The sequence below is a fragment of the Cricetulus griseus genome, chromosome 6 (assembly GCF_003668045.3).
Source record: "Cricetulus griseus strain 17A/GY chromosome 6, alternate assembly CriGri-PICRH-1.0, whole genome shotgun sequence".
NCBI lineage: Eukaryota > Metazoa > Chordata > Mammalia > Rodentia > Cricetidae > Cricetulus > Cricetulus griseus.
In genome coordinates, this window is record NC_048599.1 from 114315637 (window position 1) to 114330294 (window position 14658).

The 14658-nt window shown below is 43.7% G+C and overlaps 1 protein-coding gene across 1 annotated transcript in view; it reads left to right on the forward strand.

Annotated features, from left to right (window-relative positions):
• The first annotated feature begins 8209 nt into the window (after window positions 1-8209).
• Window positions 8210-14658, forward strand: part of Pla2r1 (phospholipase A2 receptor 1) — a 126039-nt gene continuing 119590 nt past the window's right edge. The window contains exon 1 of the mRNA XM_027420345.2: window positions 8210-8330. Within this exon, the coding sequence (XP_027276146.1) occupies window positions 8210-8330 (121 nt within the window). The remainder of the gene's footprint in view (window positions 8331-14658) is intronic.

Sequence of the window (14658 nt, forward strand, 5' to 3'; positions counted from 1 at the left end):
TGCCATGGGACTTCTTCCAGTGTCCTTATCAGAAAACAAATGTAACAAAGTGCTTCATGGTGTTGCTGCTGTGTTACTTAACAAACACAGTTACTTTCATCAGCACTCAGTATTTGCCAGGTTGTAAAGGACTTCTGTGGATTGTACTATACACTAAATACTATACACTAGATACTCTATTACTAATTCTGTGGATTGTATTATACACTAGATACTCTTTTACTACTTCTGTGGATTGTATTATACACTAGATACTGTTACTACCATTTTACAGAAAAGAAACTGAGGCTGGACATAGTGCAAAGACTGAGCACAGAGGAGATTCCCACTTAGTGTCATAAACTTCTAACCTCCCTGCTGGCACCGTACACACAAAGCCTGATTCTGCTGAGCCCTCTCTGAATAGCTGATGAGAAGAAAAAAGAGTTTTGTCTGATGGTTTTTCCCTCCACCCAGTAAGACATCCAATCATACTCTCTCCCAAACATACCTTTGTTAACTCTAAGTAATAGTAATTCATAATCAAAACTACCTCTTGAACTGCTGTGTGACATCACTGTGATCACTATTCGGTATTAGTTTCCAAAGCAAGCCAAAGACACAGGCACTCAATGTTGTTATTCAGTTTTACAGGCAATTAACATGGAGCTTCACAACTTTGCTGAGTTACTGGACTAGTAATGACAAGCTAGGACCCAAAACTGGTCATCTTTTCCTGGTTTCCCCTCTGCCTATCACTGTTGATCCATCTGTGATCATAAATCCATGTCTTTCCAAATGTCAAAACAGATGTCAGACTGGAGAAAGCTGGTGTTTACCTTCTCCCTGCCTGTACCTGAGCACAAAACAGGGGTGACAAAGAACACGGTATAAATGCTCTATACCACATCCAGTGAGTTCCTTATCCCTGCATGAATTTCCCCAGCAGTGCTCTCTCTGTCCGTATGGAAGCCAACCTCACCCACTGGCCCCTCCCCAACTCAGGAGGTGAAGGTCCCAGCTACTTCACAGCACATACCGAACAGAAGCTAGAAGCTGGGTAATTAATAACTCAACAATGCAGCTCACATACTGAGCCCTGTGAACAACCCTTCCTCCATTCCTTCCTATTTGAGATATACCATTTTCTTCCTAGGAAGCAACCTCTTTTCTTTTTGTTGTGGGAATTTCTAACCTCTCAAGATTCTCATTCTGAATTTTCTTTGATTTCTTCCTGTCTGGATCCCTCTCATCATTTAGACATGCTCAAGATGATCGTCTAGAAACAACATAATGATGAGAAGGTAGCTCAGTAGTAGAGTGCTTGCTTGGCATTCACAAGACACTGGGTTCACTCCCAAGGACCTAAACAAGCACACAAATAAATAATAAATAAAATAAAGTATGGACTGGGCATGTGGTTCATCTGTAGAGTATTTGCCTGGCATGTGTGAGGCTCTTGGTTACATCCCTGACACCAGAAAACAAATCTTCCCAAGATCATCTTACCTTCTCCCTAAATTTAATGCATGGATTCATTAGACTTTACAGAAGTTTTGACACTTGCTTAGAAATACCAACCTCCATCTTATGGGGTACTCTGTCTCTACTGTCTTATGGCTCTAACTCCACCCCATACTTCTTCTACATGTCTGTTTATCTGTCTATTGAGTAAAAAATATAAAACAAATCTGGTCCCAGTGAAATCATATAATAGCTTCCTAGTGCCTTTGGCACCAGCTTTTGTATTTAGCCTCCATGAAATACTCCATCTGATTGCTATGTGAGTTCCTCCAATGCACTGTGCATATATTCTCCTCTGTTCACTCTCCCTGAAACACTTGCCCAGTCCCTCCCAGTTCAGTCTGGTCTTTCCTGCTAGGGCCCTATTCCCAGGCAATTGGTCACCTGATATCTGATTTCTGACATTATATATTAATTTACATTCTCTGCAACTAAAATCATAGGGTCATAAAGTATGCTGTCTTCTTTTGTCTAGAGGCATTCACTCAGCCTAATTTTTTGAGGTTTAACCATATTATTGCAAGTATTGATAGTTCATTCTTTTAAGTTTTTAAATGTATGGTTGTGTGTGTGTGTGTGTGTGTGTGTGTGTGTGTGTGTACATAACCATAGCACACATGTGGAAGTCAGAGGACAACTTGTAAGAGTTGGTTCTCTCCTTCTACCATGTGGATTCCAGGAATAGAATTCAAGTCATCAGTGCCCTTACTCTTTCACCCAATTTGCCAGCTCCATGAGCTTGTTCTTTTTTATTGGAGAGAAATATCCCATTGTCAGATATATAGTCAGGTGCCACATAAATCAATGACAGACCACATTTATGACAGTGGCCCTGTGATGCTTAGTTTTAATTGTCAGCTTGAAAAAAATGTAGTATCATCTAAGAAGAGACGTCTCAACAAGGCGATGTCTAGATCATATTGGTTTATAGAGGAATCTCTTGACCATATTGACATAGGCAGAAGCATTCCTTGTGTTTGGATCCTAGGCTGTATGAAAGAAAAAGTGAGCTGAGAGTGAGCATTCACACACACATTTTCTCCCCCACTTTAGATTGTGGATTTGTCGAGCTGCTTCCAGTTCCCGCTGCCCTGACTTCCCCCACAGTGATGGATTTCCCACAATGATGGATGATAGCCTGAATTGCAAGCTATAACAAGCTTTTTCTGCATTAAGTTGCTTTTATCAGGATATTTTGTCACAGAAAATGGAAAAGAAACTAAGCCAAGCCTCACAAAATGTTTCCTAGTGGTTATCATGGACATTTAGCTTAAATATAGCCTATGATGTTCTCATAATGACAAAATTGAATAATGACATATTTCTCAGAGCATACTCCATTGTTCAGCAAAGTTATAGCATTACCAGTGTCTATTTCTTCATTCATTTATTGGCATACTTTGTATTATTTCTAGTCTTTGCTTATTTACAGTAAAGCCACTATGAAAATTAATACACAAACCTTGTATGGATGCATGCTTTCATTTTTTTTGAGCAAATATTCAAGAGTACTCTATGATTCAGCTTGATCATAGAGTAGTTGAACTGGTTGAATAATTTTCCCAAATCTGTCCACTGGAGCTTCAGAGTATGGCTTTACTTGGCAGTAGAATCTAAAGATAAAATCACTTATGATGGGGCCACATTGAGTTAAGATGCATCCTAACGCCAATGACTGGCACCCTTATAAAAATGCCAAGTGAAAAGTGCTGAGAGACTCAGAGAAGGCTATGAGATAACAGGGGCAGAGATTGTCATGATGTAACTAGAAGCAAATGATGACAATGACTGTCAGCCAACTGCAGACCCTGGGCTTCAAGCCTTTGAGTCCTTGTACTTCAAATGCATCCCACATGCCATAGGCTATCCTCTGCTATCACTAGCTACGGTTTCCCCCTGCCTCTTTCCCCTGTGAACAGAGTCAAGGACTCATTTTGCTCTGCTCTCTGTGGTGCAACAATTTGTTCATTTGCCTCCTCAGGCTTGCTGTCTACAATGTTCTACTCTGCTCAGTGATCTAGGGAGCTGACTTCTGTGAACTTCCTTGATTGCTGAATTCCTGCTGGTTTTAGCCAGAAGGAAATCATCAGAATAGGTAGACAATAGAAGCTTTTCATTCAGTTGGTCTCTTCCCTGGCTGGGTCAGTTGCTCTTGGCTGGTATCCTATCCTTTAGGTGTCCCCATCCCAAGGAATCAGCTCTCATAAGACTCCTATTGCCCCTTTCCACCCTTGTTCTCTGAGGCCTAGGTGTAGAAATGACACAGGTTCCAGCCAGAAATGTGACACTTTACTACCTGATGTGGGCTCCCTTTGCTTTGCCTGTACTTGGTAGATAATCACTTTGTTAAATTATCATTCCAACTACTTTTGCCCATTCTTGCTGAGATCTTGATTCCCTTGGTTCTTAAAACAATTCATTAATTTCACCCCTAACCACAGCCCATGCATTAAGTGAGCTTTAAATGCCTACATTTTCTGAAGCATTTTCATTCACACACTTCAGGTTCAAAACAGTCTTATCAAGTTTCAAATGACCTCAAATACTATGTCTTTTAAACTCGTCCTTTCTTCCCTTCTTGTCTTCCTTCCCTTCTTCTCCCCTGTCCCAATTCTTTCTCCCTCTCTCTCCCTTCTTTATTTCCTCCTTTCTTTTGCTCCCATTAATGGTGGTCTGGGTCTTGACCTGGTGCTTCCAGGTTCTTGGTCTTGCTCAAGAATGAAATGAAAACTCACACAGATTGAAAAGTGGTAAGGAAGCTTTAGTCAAAGCAAAGCAATGGAACACACTGAAAAGGAACACAGTGCAGGGACTGACAGCAAGCCACACAGTGAAGACTCAAGGGCCCAAGTTATTGTCTAGAGTGTCTTTTTAAGGCATCTAAAAAAGAAAAAAAATGAGGATCTTCTTATTGGGACGGTGAGTGTTATGTTTAGAAGACAATTTACTGTATCGAAAAGACTTGTAAAAACAAAATTGTTTTTAGTTTACAAGCCATGAGGAAGTTGCTCCTATCTTGACCCTGTCAGCTAACTTGCCCAAGATGGACTACTTCCCAGTGCAGTTGGGCTATTCTTAAAAACTGCTGATTGCTGTGAAATCTTTCACTGCCTCAGCTATTCTTACAAGGTAAGAGGGTCACAAGATTTACAGGATAACTGCTAAGTTCCACTTTTGTATGAACTGCCTGTTTACTTGGATGGCTGAGGCATTTGCTGGACATCCATCACAAAATCAAGCTTTGCCTGATTAACAGGGTATGAGTTAACTTGACTCCCCAAAATTATAAGCTTGTGGGTTTTGCCTTTAAATTCCTTGGACTAATGATAGCCAAGGCCTTACCTAGAGAACTCTCTGGTTTGGTCTTGGCCGGGTTTTTGTCGTTGCTATTGTTTGTTTGTTTTGTTTTGATTTTAAAAAAGCATTTATTTTACTAAAATTATGGAGCCAGACTGGTGAATAATTGAATAATCCCAGACCCATAACTTGCTAAGGGATGTAATTTGGGTGGTTCTCATTTTGATTGAAAGATTGGGTGATACAAAATTTTTTTCCAATGTATATGTCCCTTCCCATAATTCATCTTATTTTAATTATATGCACACACAATTGTACATAGTCATAAGATGATAAATAGTAGATTCTCCCTAAAAGTTCATCTTGAAGACAGTTTTGCCTTATTGCATGTGAACTCAAATTTGGTTTGGTCCAATTTAGTCCAGAGGACTGTGGAACAGAATTGATCTAAGTTTGTTGTTAACAAGAGGAAAAACATAACCCATTGTTCAGAGAGGTGTGTTTATGCATCCTGTGTGCTGGTAAGGTCCTGGGCTGCCAAGTGCATTATTATTCTAAAGGGGTATGTGTGTAGCCAAGGTACAGTGGAGTACGAGGATGCTAAGCCACTCTTTATGCACATTTGCTTCAACAGAAGATCTGGAAGTGCTTAATAAGCACCCGGAGCCAGGCGTTGGTGGCACACACCTTTAATCCCAGCACACAGGAGGCAGAGGCAGGTGGATCTCTGTGAGTTAGAGGCCAGCCTGGTCTCCAGAGCGAGGGCCAGGATAGGCTCCAAAGCTACACAGAGAAACCCAGTCTTGGAAAAACAAAATAGTGCCTGAAAGTGTGGTGTTCAGGAGACTCAGAGCTGAGTACAATACAGTCAGTTCTTCAAGATAGTCACAGTCAAGTGAGACATTAAGCAAACAATTAGCCCAAAACCAAAAGGATAAGACAGATGGCTGAAGGTCCACAGGTACAGAGTCCTGACCAGGCCATTCTTGGTGGGGGCAGGAGACATTCCCAGTGACCCAGCACTCTGCAGTCTTGCTCTAAGTCCTGCTTAGAGTCTACTCCTCCGGCTGTTTCCTCCTCACATACTCGAAGCTCCCAGAGCTGGATAGTCACAGCAGGTTAGATGATGCTACACACTTCACATCCATCTGTTCAGTTAATATATTCTGAACATCATCCCACATTGAGCTAATGTTTTTCTCCCCATTCTACAGACAAAGGTTTGGGGAAAGCTGGTCACGGTGCTGGCAGTTTGCCACCAGAATAAGCATAACCATTCCTTTTCTCCAGGACTAAAAACCACAGCACAGATCTCTGCCTCTAAGCCAAAACATTCTGGGAAGACATGAAAAAACAGTAGGTCTTCTTGAGTCTTTAATGTTGAATAGGATATGCGGTGTCACAGGCCAGGAAGCTGTCCTCACCTCTCTTCATTACACTAATTGCTCTGAGGATGAAATATGACTTGTTTCGATCCTCCCTTATCCTCCCCCTAGTCAGAGCTCCACCACTTTAGAATATTGTCTGCATGGATCAGAAAAGGTTCCCAGCCTCATTATACAGAAGCTAAAACTGAGATCCTAGCAAATAAAACACTTAACCATGTTGTCTCATTTCCTAGGGTACCCGGTGGCTGCCCTTTGTTCTAACAAGACCAATATCCTCTCAAAGAAGCACACCATTCTAACCTTTGTCTCTTACAACTTCCTGCCCCAGCCAGTCGCTTCTTCCCACCACCCATCACCCACATGTGGCGTGACCTTCAGAGCCCACTCCAGTTCCTCCTGTCTCTGCCCCCTTTATTCTCACTGTCCTGCTTTCCTCCAGAGATTAACATCAGTAACCAACTCTGTTACCTAATTAGGCCACATGGATTGCACCTGCCTGCCACAATGGACGACAGTCAGCTTAATCAGACAGAATCTTTCCACTCTAGGCAATATTCCCACAGTAATGTGATTCTGAGGCCAAAGGAGAGAAAGTCACTGTGGCTGACTGCAGACCGTGTGGTCTGCTGTGCTCACAACATGCCTTCTTTGCATATTTTCAGGCATAGGTGCTGACTTCTACATATACTGACTGCTATGGACTGGAGGTACACACTGGGACTTCTCTCCTGCTACTTTCCAGCTGCCTTCAGTCTCCTTCCCAGAGAACAACCTCATCTTTCCTTAAGCCAGGCACCTGATGCCTCCAGCCCCAGGACTTCTCAAGAATCCCCCTCCTCCTGCCATGGCAAAAGTGCACAGACCTGGACAGCTCCCAGAGCTCAAAGCTTATTTCATTCTCCACTAGAGAGCTCCCCAGACTCCTGCAAGGCTGAGCCACTATCTCACTCTGGCCTTCACCCATGGCTATCTCTTCCAGGCAGAGGCAGATTTACTGTCTGGCACTGTGATGCCTGTTCTTGTTGGGTCCTCCAAGATCTTATCACCTGTTCTCCCTTTCCCTTCTGGGTTCCCTCTGCTGTCTTCACTCTTCTTGTGTTTTACCATCTAACACCACACTCTTGCTTAGGGTGGGTCTCATGTAAAACTGCTCCCTTGTGTATTGAATGTTTCCAGTGTATTGAATGCGGGTTATCTGCATGGGAAGGTGGGCAGTTAGAAAGACTGTTGTCTGCTCGGGGTTTGGGAAGCTGTTTGTTGTTGTTTAGTCCCTACTCATTTAGGAAGTAAGTTCTGTTGAGTTAAAGAGAAACAGAGATCAAATCACTCATCTCTTGCTGGGTTTCTCAGTTCTACACTCGGATCGTTCATTAGATAAAGATGATCTAAGGAAACTGAAGCCTGGGATAATTTTAAGTCAAGATAAAGCTGCATAGTGGAGTTTCTGGTTACTCTGGGGCGATGTTGGAGACCAGGCAGGCCCCTAGGTGTCTCCTGTGCTCTGCATTCCAGGGGCGTCCCAGGCCTGAGTTCACCAAACAGCCCTTTTTACTCCTCTGCGGGCCACCAAACCCTTGCAAAACCACTTGGCAGGTTTCTTCTCCCGGAGAGGATCTGCTGGCTCACACTTGCAGGAGGCGGGGGTGGGAGACAGTAAACCAGGGTGAGAGAAGGTTAGGTACTCGTGCAGCTAGGAGGGCAACCATGGGGCCTCCTCAGCCTCAGCGCTACCTTCTTTTAACCCCCAAGGCAGGCAGGAGTGTTTGGGATTGCACAGGGCCGGGTCCCTCTTCCTCCTCCCTCCCCAAGGCAACGTGGGCAGGGCGGGGAAAAGTCGGATATTTGTGGCACGCCCAGAGCCACAAGTGTTCACAGTGTGGCGATAAGGGAAGCGAGTTCATCTCCAGGGCTCCCGGGTGGCGTGGTCCTCAAGAAGGGTGGAGGCTGCTCTTGCCTCCTGCACCGAAGTCCAGTGCAGGGGACACGATCGTGGCCCCCGTGGGCAACACCTAGAGTGTCTGATGGTGCAGTGGTTAGCAATGCTGCAGCTGCTCTGGATGCAGCAGCTACTGCTGCTGGGGGCTCACCCGGGCAGCGCCCAGGATTTGCCCCTCACCCCGGAACCGGCCCTCGAGTGGCTAGGTGAGTGTCCCCAGCGCTGGGGTTGGGACAGATTGGCACTCGAAAGTCAGGGGCGGGAAACTGATAGGGGTTCAGAACTAGAAGAGCAAGTCCGAGTTTGTATTGTGGTGACTTGTGTAGTGTCCCGAGGCACATAGGACAGACTCAGTCCCTATTCCGCACTCCTACTAGCCTCCGAATTAGGGCGTGGTGAGAGGCAGGATCTTGCTCTCTAGGCTTGCAGGTCATACAGAATTTAGGAGGGTGGGAGTAGCTTCAAAATGCAAGCTTTATGAGAGTTGTTTAGGATGGTCACCTTTCAGATAAAGCTGACAAAAAGATGTCTCATTCCGTTCCCTCCCAAAGTGAGAACTTGGCTCACCTTGTGTACAACATTCTACAGACGACCCCAAACAGGCCTGTCCGCTCCGCCCCTTGGGGAGGCGGGGCACCGCGTCCAGTCTCTCAGCCAGATGGACCGCGATGAGATTTGTACAGAGACACCAGCTACCTTCTGCTCCTCGGTTTCTCTAACTGAACAGTGGATCTATAATATTAATGGAACCACTGAAAATTAAGTTACATAGCCCAAAACATGTGCACAAAAATAAATTCAGCATAGATTTGCGCACCAGCCACATAGAACTTGTAAGGAAGCCCAAGGCAAGATCATTACCCTCAAGGACCAACTCGGGGCTTAGGTGTTAGGCAGCAGCTTGTGCGACAAGCTGGGAAGGAGCCACATAATGCATGTCTGGTGATCCTCCCGTCAGGGTCAGCACCCAGGGTGAGCTAATCCTTTCTATATTTGGCAGACCCAAATCCTGGCCTGTGATAGTGGCTCATGAAGCCTTCTTTTCCATAATCAAGGACACTTGGAATATTAAAATCACCAGCTCCCCGCTGCACTTCCTAGGTGCAGCTTGCAAATCTGAAGTCCAACATCGTGGGCATACAGAGTGTCCAAACGCAGGCACTGTCGTGGGCGTGCTGAAAGTACAGGCGTTTCTGTACTAACTGCCACACAGGCTCCCTTCCCCACCCCATCACCTCACCAGCCGAGTTGCAAGTGAATTGTAGACAGCTGTGAATCAAAGAAGGAAAAAGAAACTATTAGTTTTCGGGGGGGGGCTGAAATAGTGTCTATTTTCACTGAAATACTGTCTTAGGGTTTCCATTGTTGGGATAAAACATCATGAGGGAAAAGAGCTTGGGGAAGAAAGGGTTTATTTCACCTCGCAGACTGCAGTCCATCATGGAGGGCAGGGCAGGAACCCGGAAACAGGAGCTGATGCAGAGGCCATGAAAGAGTGCTGCTTGCTGAATTGCTCCCTATTCCTTCCTCAGCCTGCTTTCTTATAGCACCTGGGACCACCAGCCCAGGCGGGCACCGCCAGCAATAAACTGGGCCCTCCCACAGATTGTCCTGTGGGCAAGCCTGTGGTGCGTTTTCTCAATTGAGATGACCTCTCCGCAAATGACTGTAGTTTGTGTCAAGGTGACATAAAACCACCCAGCACAATTAAAGTTCATATTCAAGTGCAGGAGCCAAGGAACAGCTGCAATGTGCTTAGCCATGCTTTGGAACACCTCTGCTTCTCATTGCTTCAGCACTACATTGATTTACCTTTAGCCACGATTGGCATCCACCTAACAGTTAAGATGGAAAATACAAATCATTTCACTTACATACCCATTAAGAGTGGATTTATAGCAGTGTCTAACAGGTTACGCATGCAATATTGTTCTGTACATTCCAAGTACGCCATCCCTTCAAGGTAAATAATACTATGTTGTGCTTGCTGACTTTTTGATCATTTATCCATAATCTTTATGCAAAACTCAGTAAATGTGTTATATGGCAGCAGAGTTCATTGCGATTCAGAGCCAGACTGAATTCAAACCCTGGATATGACATCTGTGCCTCAGTTTTCTCCTTTGTAAAACATGGGGTCTCATAATGGTATATGGCATCCTTTAGCTATATGATCATAATGGCAGCTTCTTCCTCTGGCCAGTCCAGACTATATTGACAGTTTGGCAACTCTATGTGAATAATTTCCTGTTCTTGGCACTATACTTGGCAGACCCTGCTCTCCACTTCTGTGTTGATTAAACCAAAGGGCCTTTTGCGGTTGACTTTCCCTCACAGAGTCCTACCATATGCTAAAATTAGGTGACACCACTCTCCTGGTTAGTTTTCTGTTGATAAAAGAAAACTCTGGCCAAAAGCAACTTGGGAAGGAAAGGGTTTATTTGACTTACACACAAGTCCCAATCTGTCATTGAGGGAAGTCAAGGCAGGACCTCAAGGCATGAACCATGGAGAAATACTGTTTGCTGGCTAGATCTCTGGCTGGCTTGGGCTCACACTCATGCTCAGATATCTTATGTGGCCCAGGACCACCTGCCCAGGAAATAGTATTTCTCATTGTGGCTTGGGCCCTCCTACATTAATTGTCAATCAAGAAAATGCCTCATGGATATGCTCACAAACTAACCCAATAAACATACTTAACTGAAACTCCTTTTCCAGGTGATTCTGGCTGTGTCAAGTTGTCAAGTTGACCACTCACATACTCCAGATACTAGGAGGGCAAAGAGAGAATAAAGAGGGAGCAGAGCATCCTGGCGAAAGACAGGCAAAGTTTGTGCTAAAGGAAATAAACTAAGTGAGAGTAAACACATTTGGAAGCTACACTGAAAGTTAAAAGCTATAGCTTATATAACTGTAAAGTGGCCCTGATCAGAGCATAGTGTGAGAGTTTCCTCCAGCCGGCTCATTGTAAGTGTCTAGAATCTTATGGAGACTTAAGGATACTGGCCACTTGAATGAAGCACCCTACCCCCCACCCCGGCAAAGACATCACCTGGAAAGTTATGATTGAGCTAAGTCAGTCCTATCAGGGAGCATCAGGTTATAGATAGATAGATAGATAGATAGATAGATAGATAGATAGATAGATAGATATGAAATTGAACAGTAAGTGAAAAAAAAAGATATGAAGCATAAGTCATATGTCCAAAGTCAAGCAACTGTCCAAAGTCAAGAGTGTAGTGGTGTTCTCAGGAATATTTCATTCTACAATGCAGAGTGTATATGGGATATGTGCATCTCTAAACGTTTCATTTAAAAGATGCCCTTGCCCAATATGTCACACTGGTTTTTTGGTTTGTTTGTTTGTTTTTTGTAATCTATACTATTCTGTTTATTCTGTCACAGTGGTTCTGATTACTAAATTCATTCCTTAAGCCACATTAATAGGCACAGCTATCAGTAGGCAAAGCACTGAGCTAGAGATTTGTTTTATCTATGTTGAAGTTAAGGATTTTCAGATAAGGAGAACAAAGAGGAGCCTCCTGCTGCCAAAGTCATTGTGCATGTGAGGAAAAGCCTGGGCAGTAGGAAGAGAAGAGAGATTGTCACCCTGGAGGAGCTTTCAGGAGAGGAGGCTGTAGTGGGGAAGAGTCATGGCTCTGACACTCTCAGCACCATTTCTGTTACACAGGCTGAAATGCCCTCTCTACTGATCCTAGTTGTTTTCAACACTGGAGAGGACTCAGTGCCAGTTTGTATGCATCACGCTGAATCACATTACACCGAGGCAGGCAACAGCAATCTATACCTTTCTCAGAAGAAAGCCAGGCTAAGTAACTTGTAGAGCAGGGCTTCAGCCCAGTCATCCATGCATTGATTGGAAGAATTGCTGGATGTACCTCTGTGACCCCATGGCCTAGTTCATGGAACATGAGGATTGATTTAGCTCTAGGATAATCAGTGGGTCTTCTGACTGCAGCTCCCTCTCTCAAGTCCCATATGTACAAGTGAATATTTTCATAAAATAAAAATGTGTAAACCCATTGATTTACACACCATTCTAGCAACTCCTATGCCCTTAGGCAATACACCATTCTTCTAATCTGGAGATTGGGAATTTAAGTAAAAGCATGACCAGACTGGTTTAGCTGTCTTCCCTGGCCACATATCACTCCAACCTTCTGGACCTCATTTCTCTTATCTCTGCCCAGCATCTCTCTCTTCATCTTTTTCTTATTATGCCTCCTCCAGGATTGGCTATTACCTCACTCACTTACTTTGCACAGTAACATAGATTTCCAGTTTGCCTGGTCTTTTTAACTCTTCATCTTTGTTTCTCGTCTTGTTTCCCATTGTTCATTGTCATAGTAACAGATGCCACCCAAAACAGGTTTCAAGCCAATGACTAGAAAGTTTAAGTCATACAGGGAGTCCAGTTGTCCACTCAGTTCCTCTTCTTCGACATGACAATTCACTTATTTATCTCAGGTGTCCTGAAGCAGCAATGCTTTCGGATTATGTCTTTTGAACTCACCCCCATCTATCAGAGTAACAGATTGGAGACATCTACGGACTGTTCCTTCCATGTGCTCTCAGAAACTGTCCTTGAAAGCTTTTTAGGAGATGTTCTGGCACATGACTGAGAACATAAATCATGGCTTGAATTGATTGAAATGAAAAGAAATATTATAATTTATAAAAAGAAACAAACCAAGGAACACCTTATAAATACTAGATAGTATTCCTATGAAGTAAAGTCACTCAAAAAAACTGAGCTCTATGATAGGTCACTAAATAAAGCAAGAGCTTTCTGCTTTTATGAGTAGTCACATGACTTGTTAATTTATGATACTTTCCAGACTACTGTTGTTCCAAAGGAATATGTTCTTACTGCTGTTTAAAAACTGCAAAGATAAACATAAACAGGAAATTTAGAGTGACTATGTAACTATGAACACTGTCTTTTTTTCACTGCCCTGATATTCAAAATTAAGACTTGTTTTCACTTTTATTAATGTTGCCAAAGTGATCCGGATGACAATGATGGGGGATGAGTCCTATTGTGCAGATGGGGAGCCCAAGGCCGATTCTCTTTTAGTCTTAAGCATGTGTTCTGCAGTCTGCCGGTCTTTTCTCCACAGCACTAACTTAGATCAAAAAAGATGGGGGAGAATTCATGGGCATGTAGAGTCCCAAGCTCAGAAAGACCTCCAACATATAGTTTAATACTCTGTGCTTCAGGGCCCTAGTAATTTTTATCTTTGAGTTCACGGTCCTTAGGTAAGTCTGATGGGCAAGGAAGAACAAGACAGAGAATTGGGATTCAATTCACCTGGCTTTTCTTCTCTAGGATGACTTGTTGACTACTTCCTCCTGGTACATCCCCACAACCACTGCTGTTTTCCTCTTGATGAAGCAAGCATATAGCCTGGGGCCTGAGAGTGGACTGCCCACTAGCCAGCAACCTTACCACATACCCTAAGATGACTGAGTGGGAGCTGACTTCCTGTGTCCAATCTAAATACTAAGTGTGTGTCAAAGAGTATTATGAAATAACAAGTATGATCTTTATAGGCCTGTGGAAAATAGAGCTACTTCTCTGTAGTCAGTGATACTCGTTCTCATTTTGCCCTGGAGTCTGCAAATTATATATTAAGAAGGATGGCGTATTAGTTACTTTTCTGTTGCTGTGGTAGAATACCACAACCAAAGGCAAGTTAAGGAAAAAAACAGTCTATTTGGGCTTATGGTTTCAATGGCAAGGGAGGCTAGGCAGCAGAAGGCCAGAGCAGGAAGCCAAGAGATCACATCTTCAGCTTCAAACACAAAGGCGAGAGAACAAACTGGAAGTGGGACAAACCTACACATTCTCGGAATTCATTTCCCAACAGCATGTCTCCATCAGCAAGGCTGCAAGTGTTCTGAGTCTATGGGGGACACTTTTTATTCAAAGCATCACAGACGGGGACTGTCACAGTTTGAGTTGTGTCCTCAAGCCCCCAATCATATGGTTGAGTCCTAATCTCCCAGCACCTCAGATCAAGAGTTTATTACAAAAAGGAGGTGGGGGCTTCAAAAGGAAATAAGTTAAAGTGAATTGATTAGCACGGCCCTAACCCTTAGACAGTGGTGTACTCCTAGTAAGGGGAGTTTGGGGTGTGGAAATATGCATAGAAAACAGAGATTTGAAGAGACTCAGGAAGACATGGCTGATCTACAGCAAATGAGAGGGGCTCTTTCCTTCCCAGCCTCAAGAAGACCTAACCCCACCCTGCTTGACCTCACCCTTCAGCCTCCAGAATCAGGAAAAAAATGCATTTCTGGTGTTTAAGCCACTCCAGTTTGTGGCAACTAATACAGATATAAACAATAGTCCCCCTTAATGTCATATTGTATTTGCCTTCTAAATGCCTACCTCAAGTTTACATTCATTTTTAAACAGGCACATTCTAAAGCAGTTAGGATAGGCAGTTCAGTGTAAACACTTTTGCCTTTAGAGAGGTCATATTGTATTTCTGGAGTCTTTTTTTT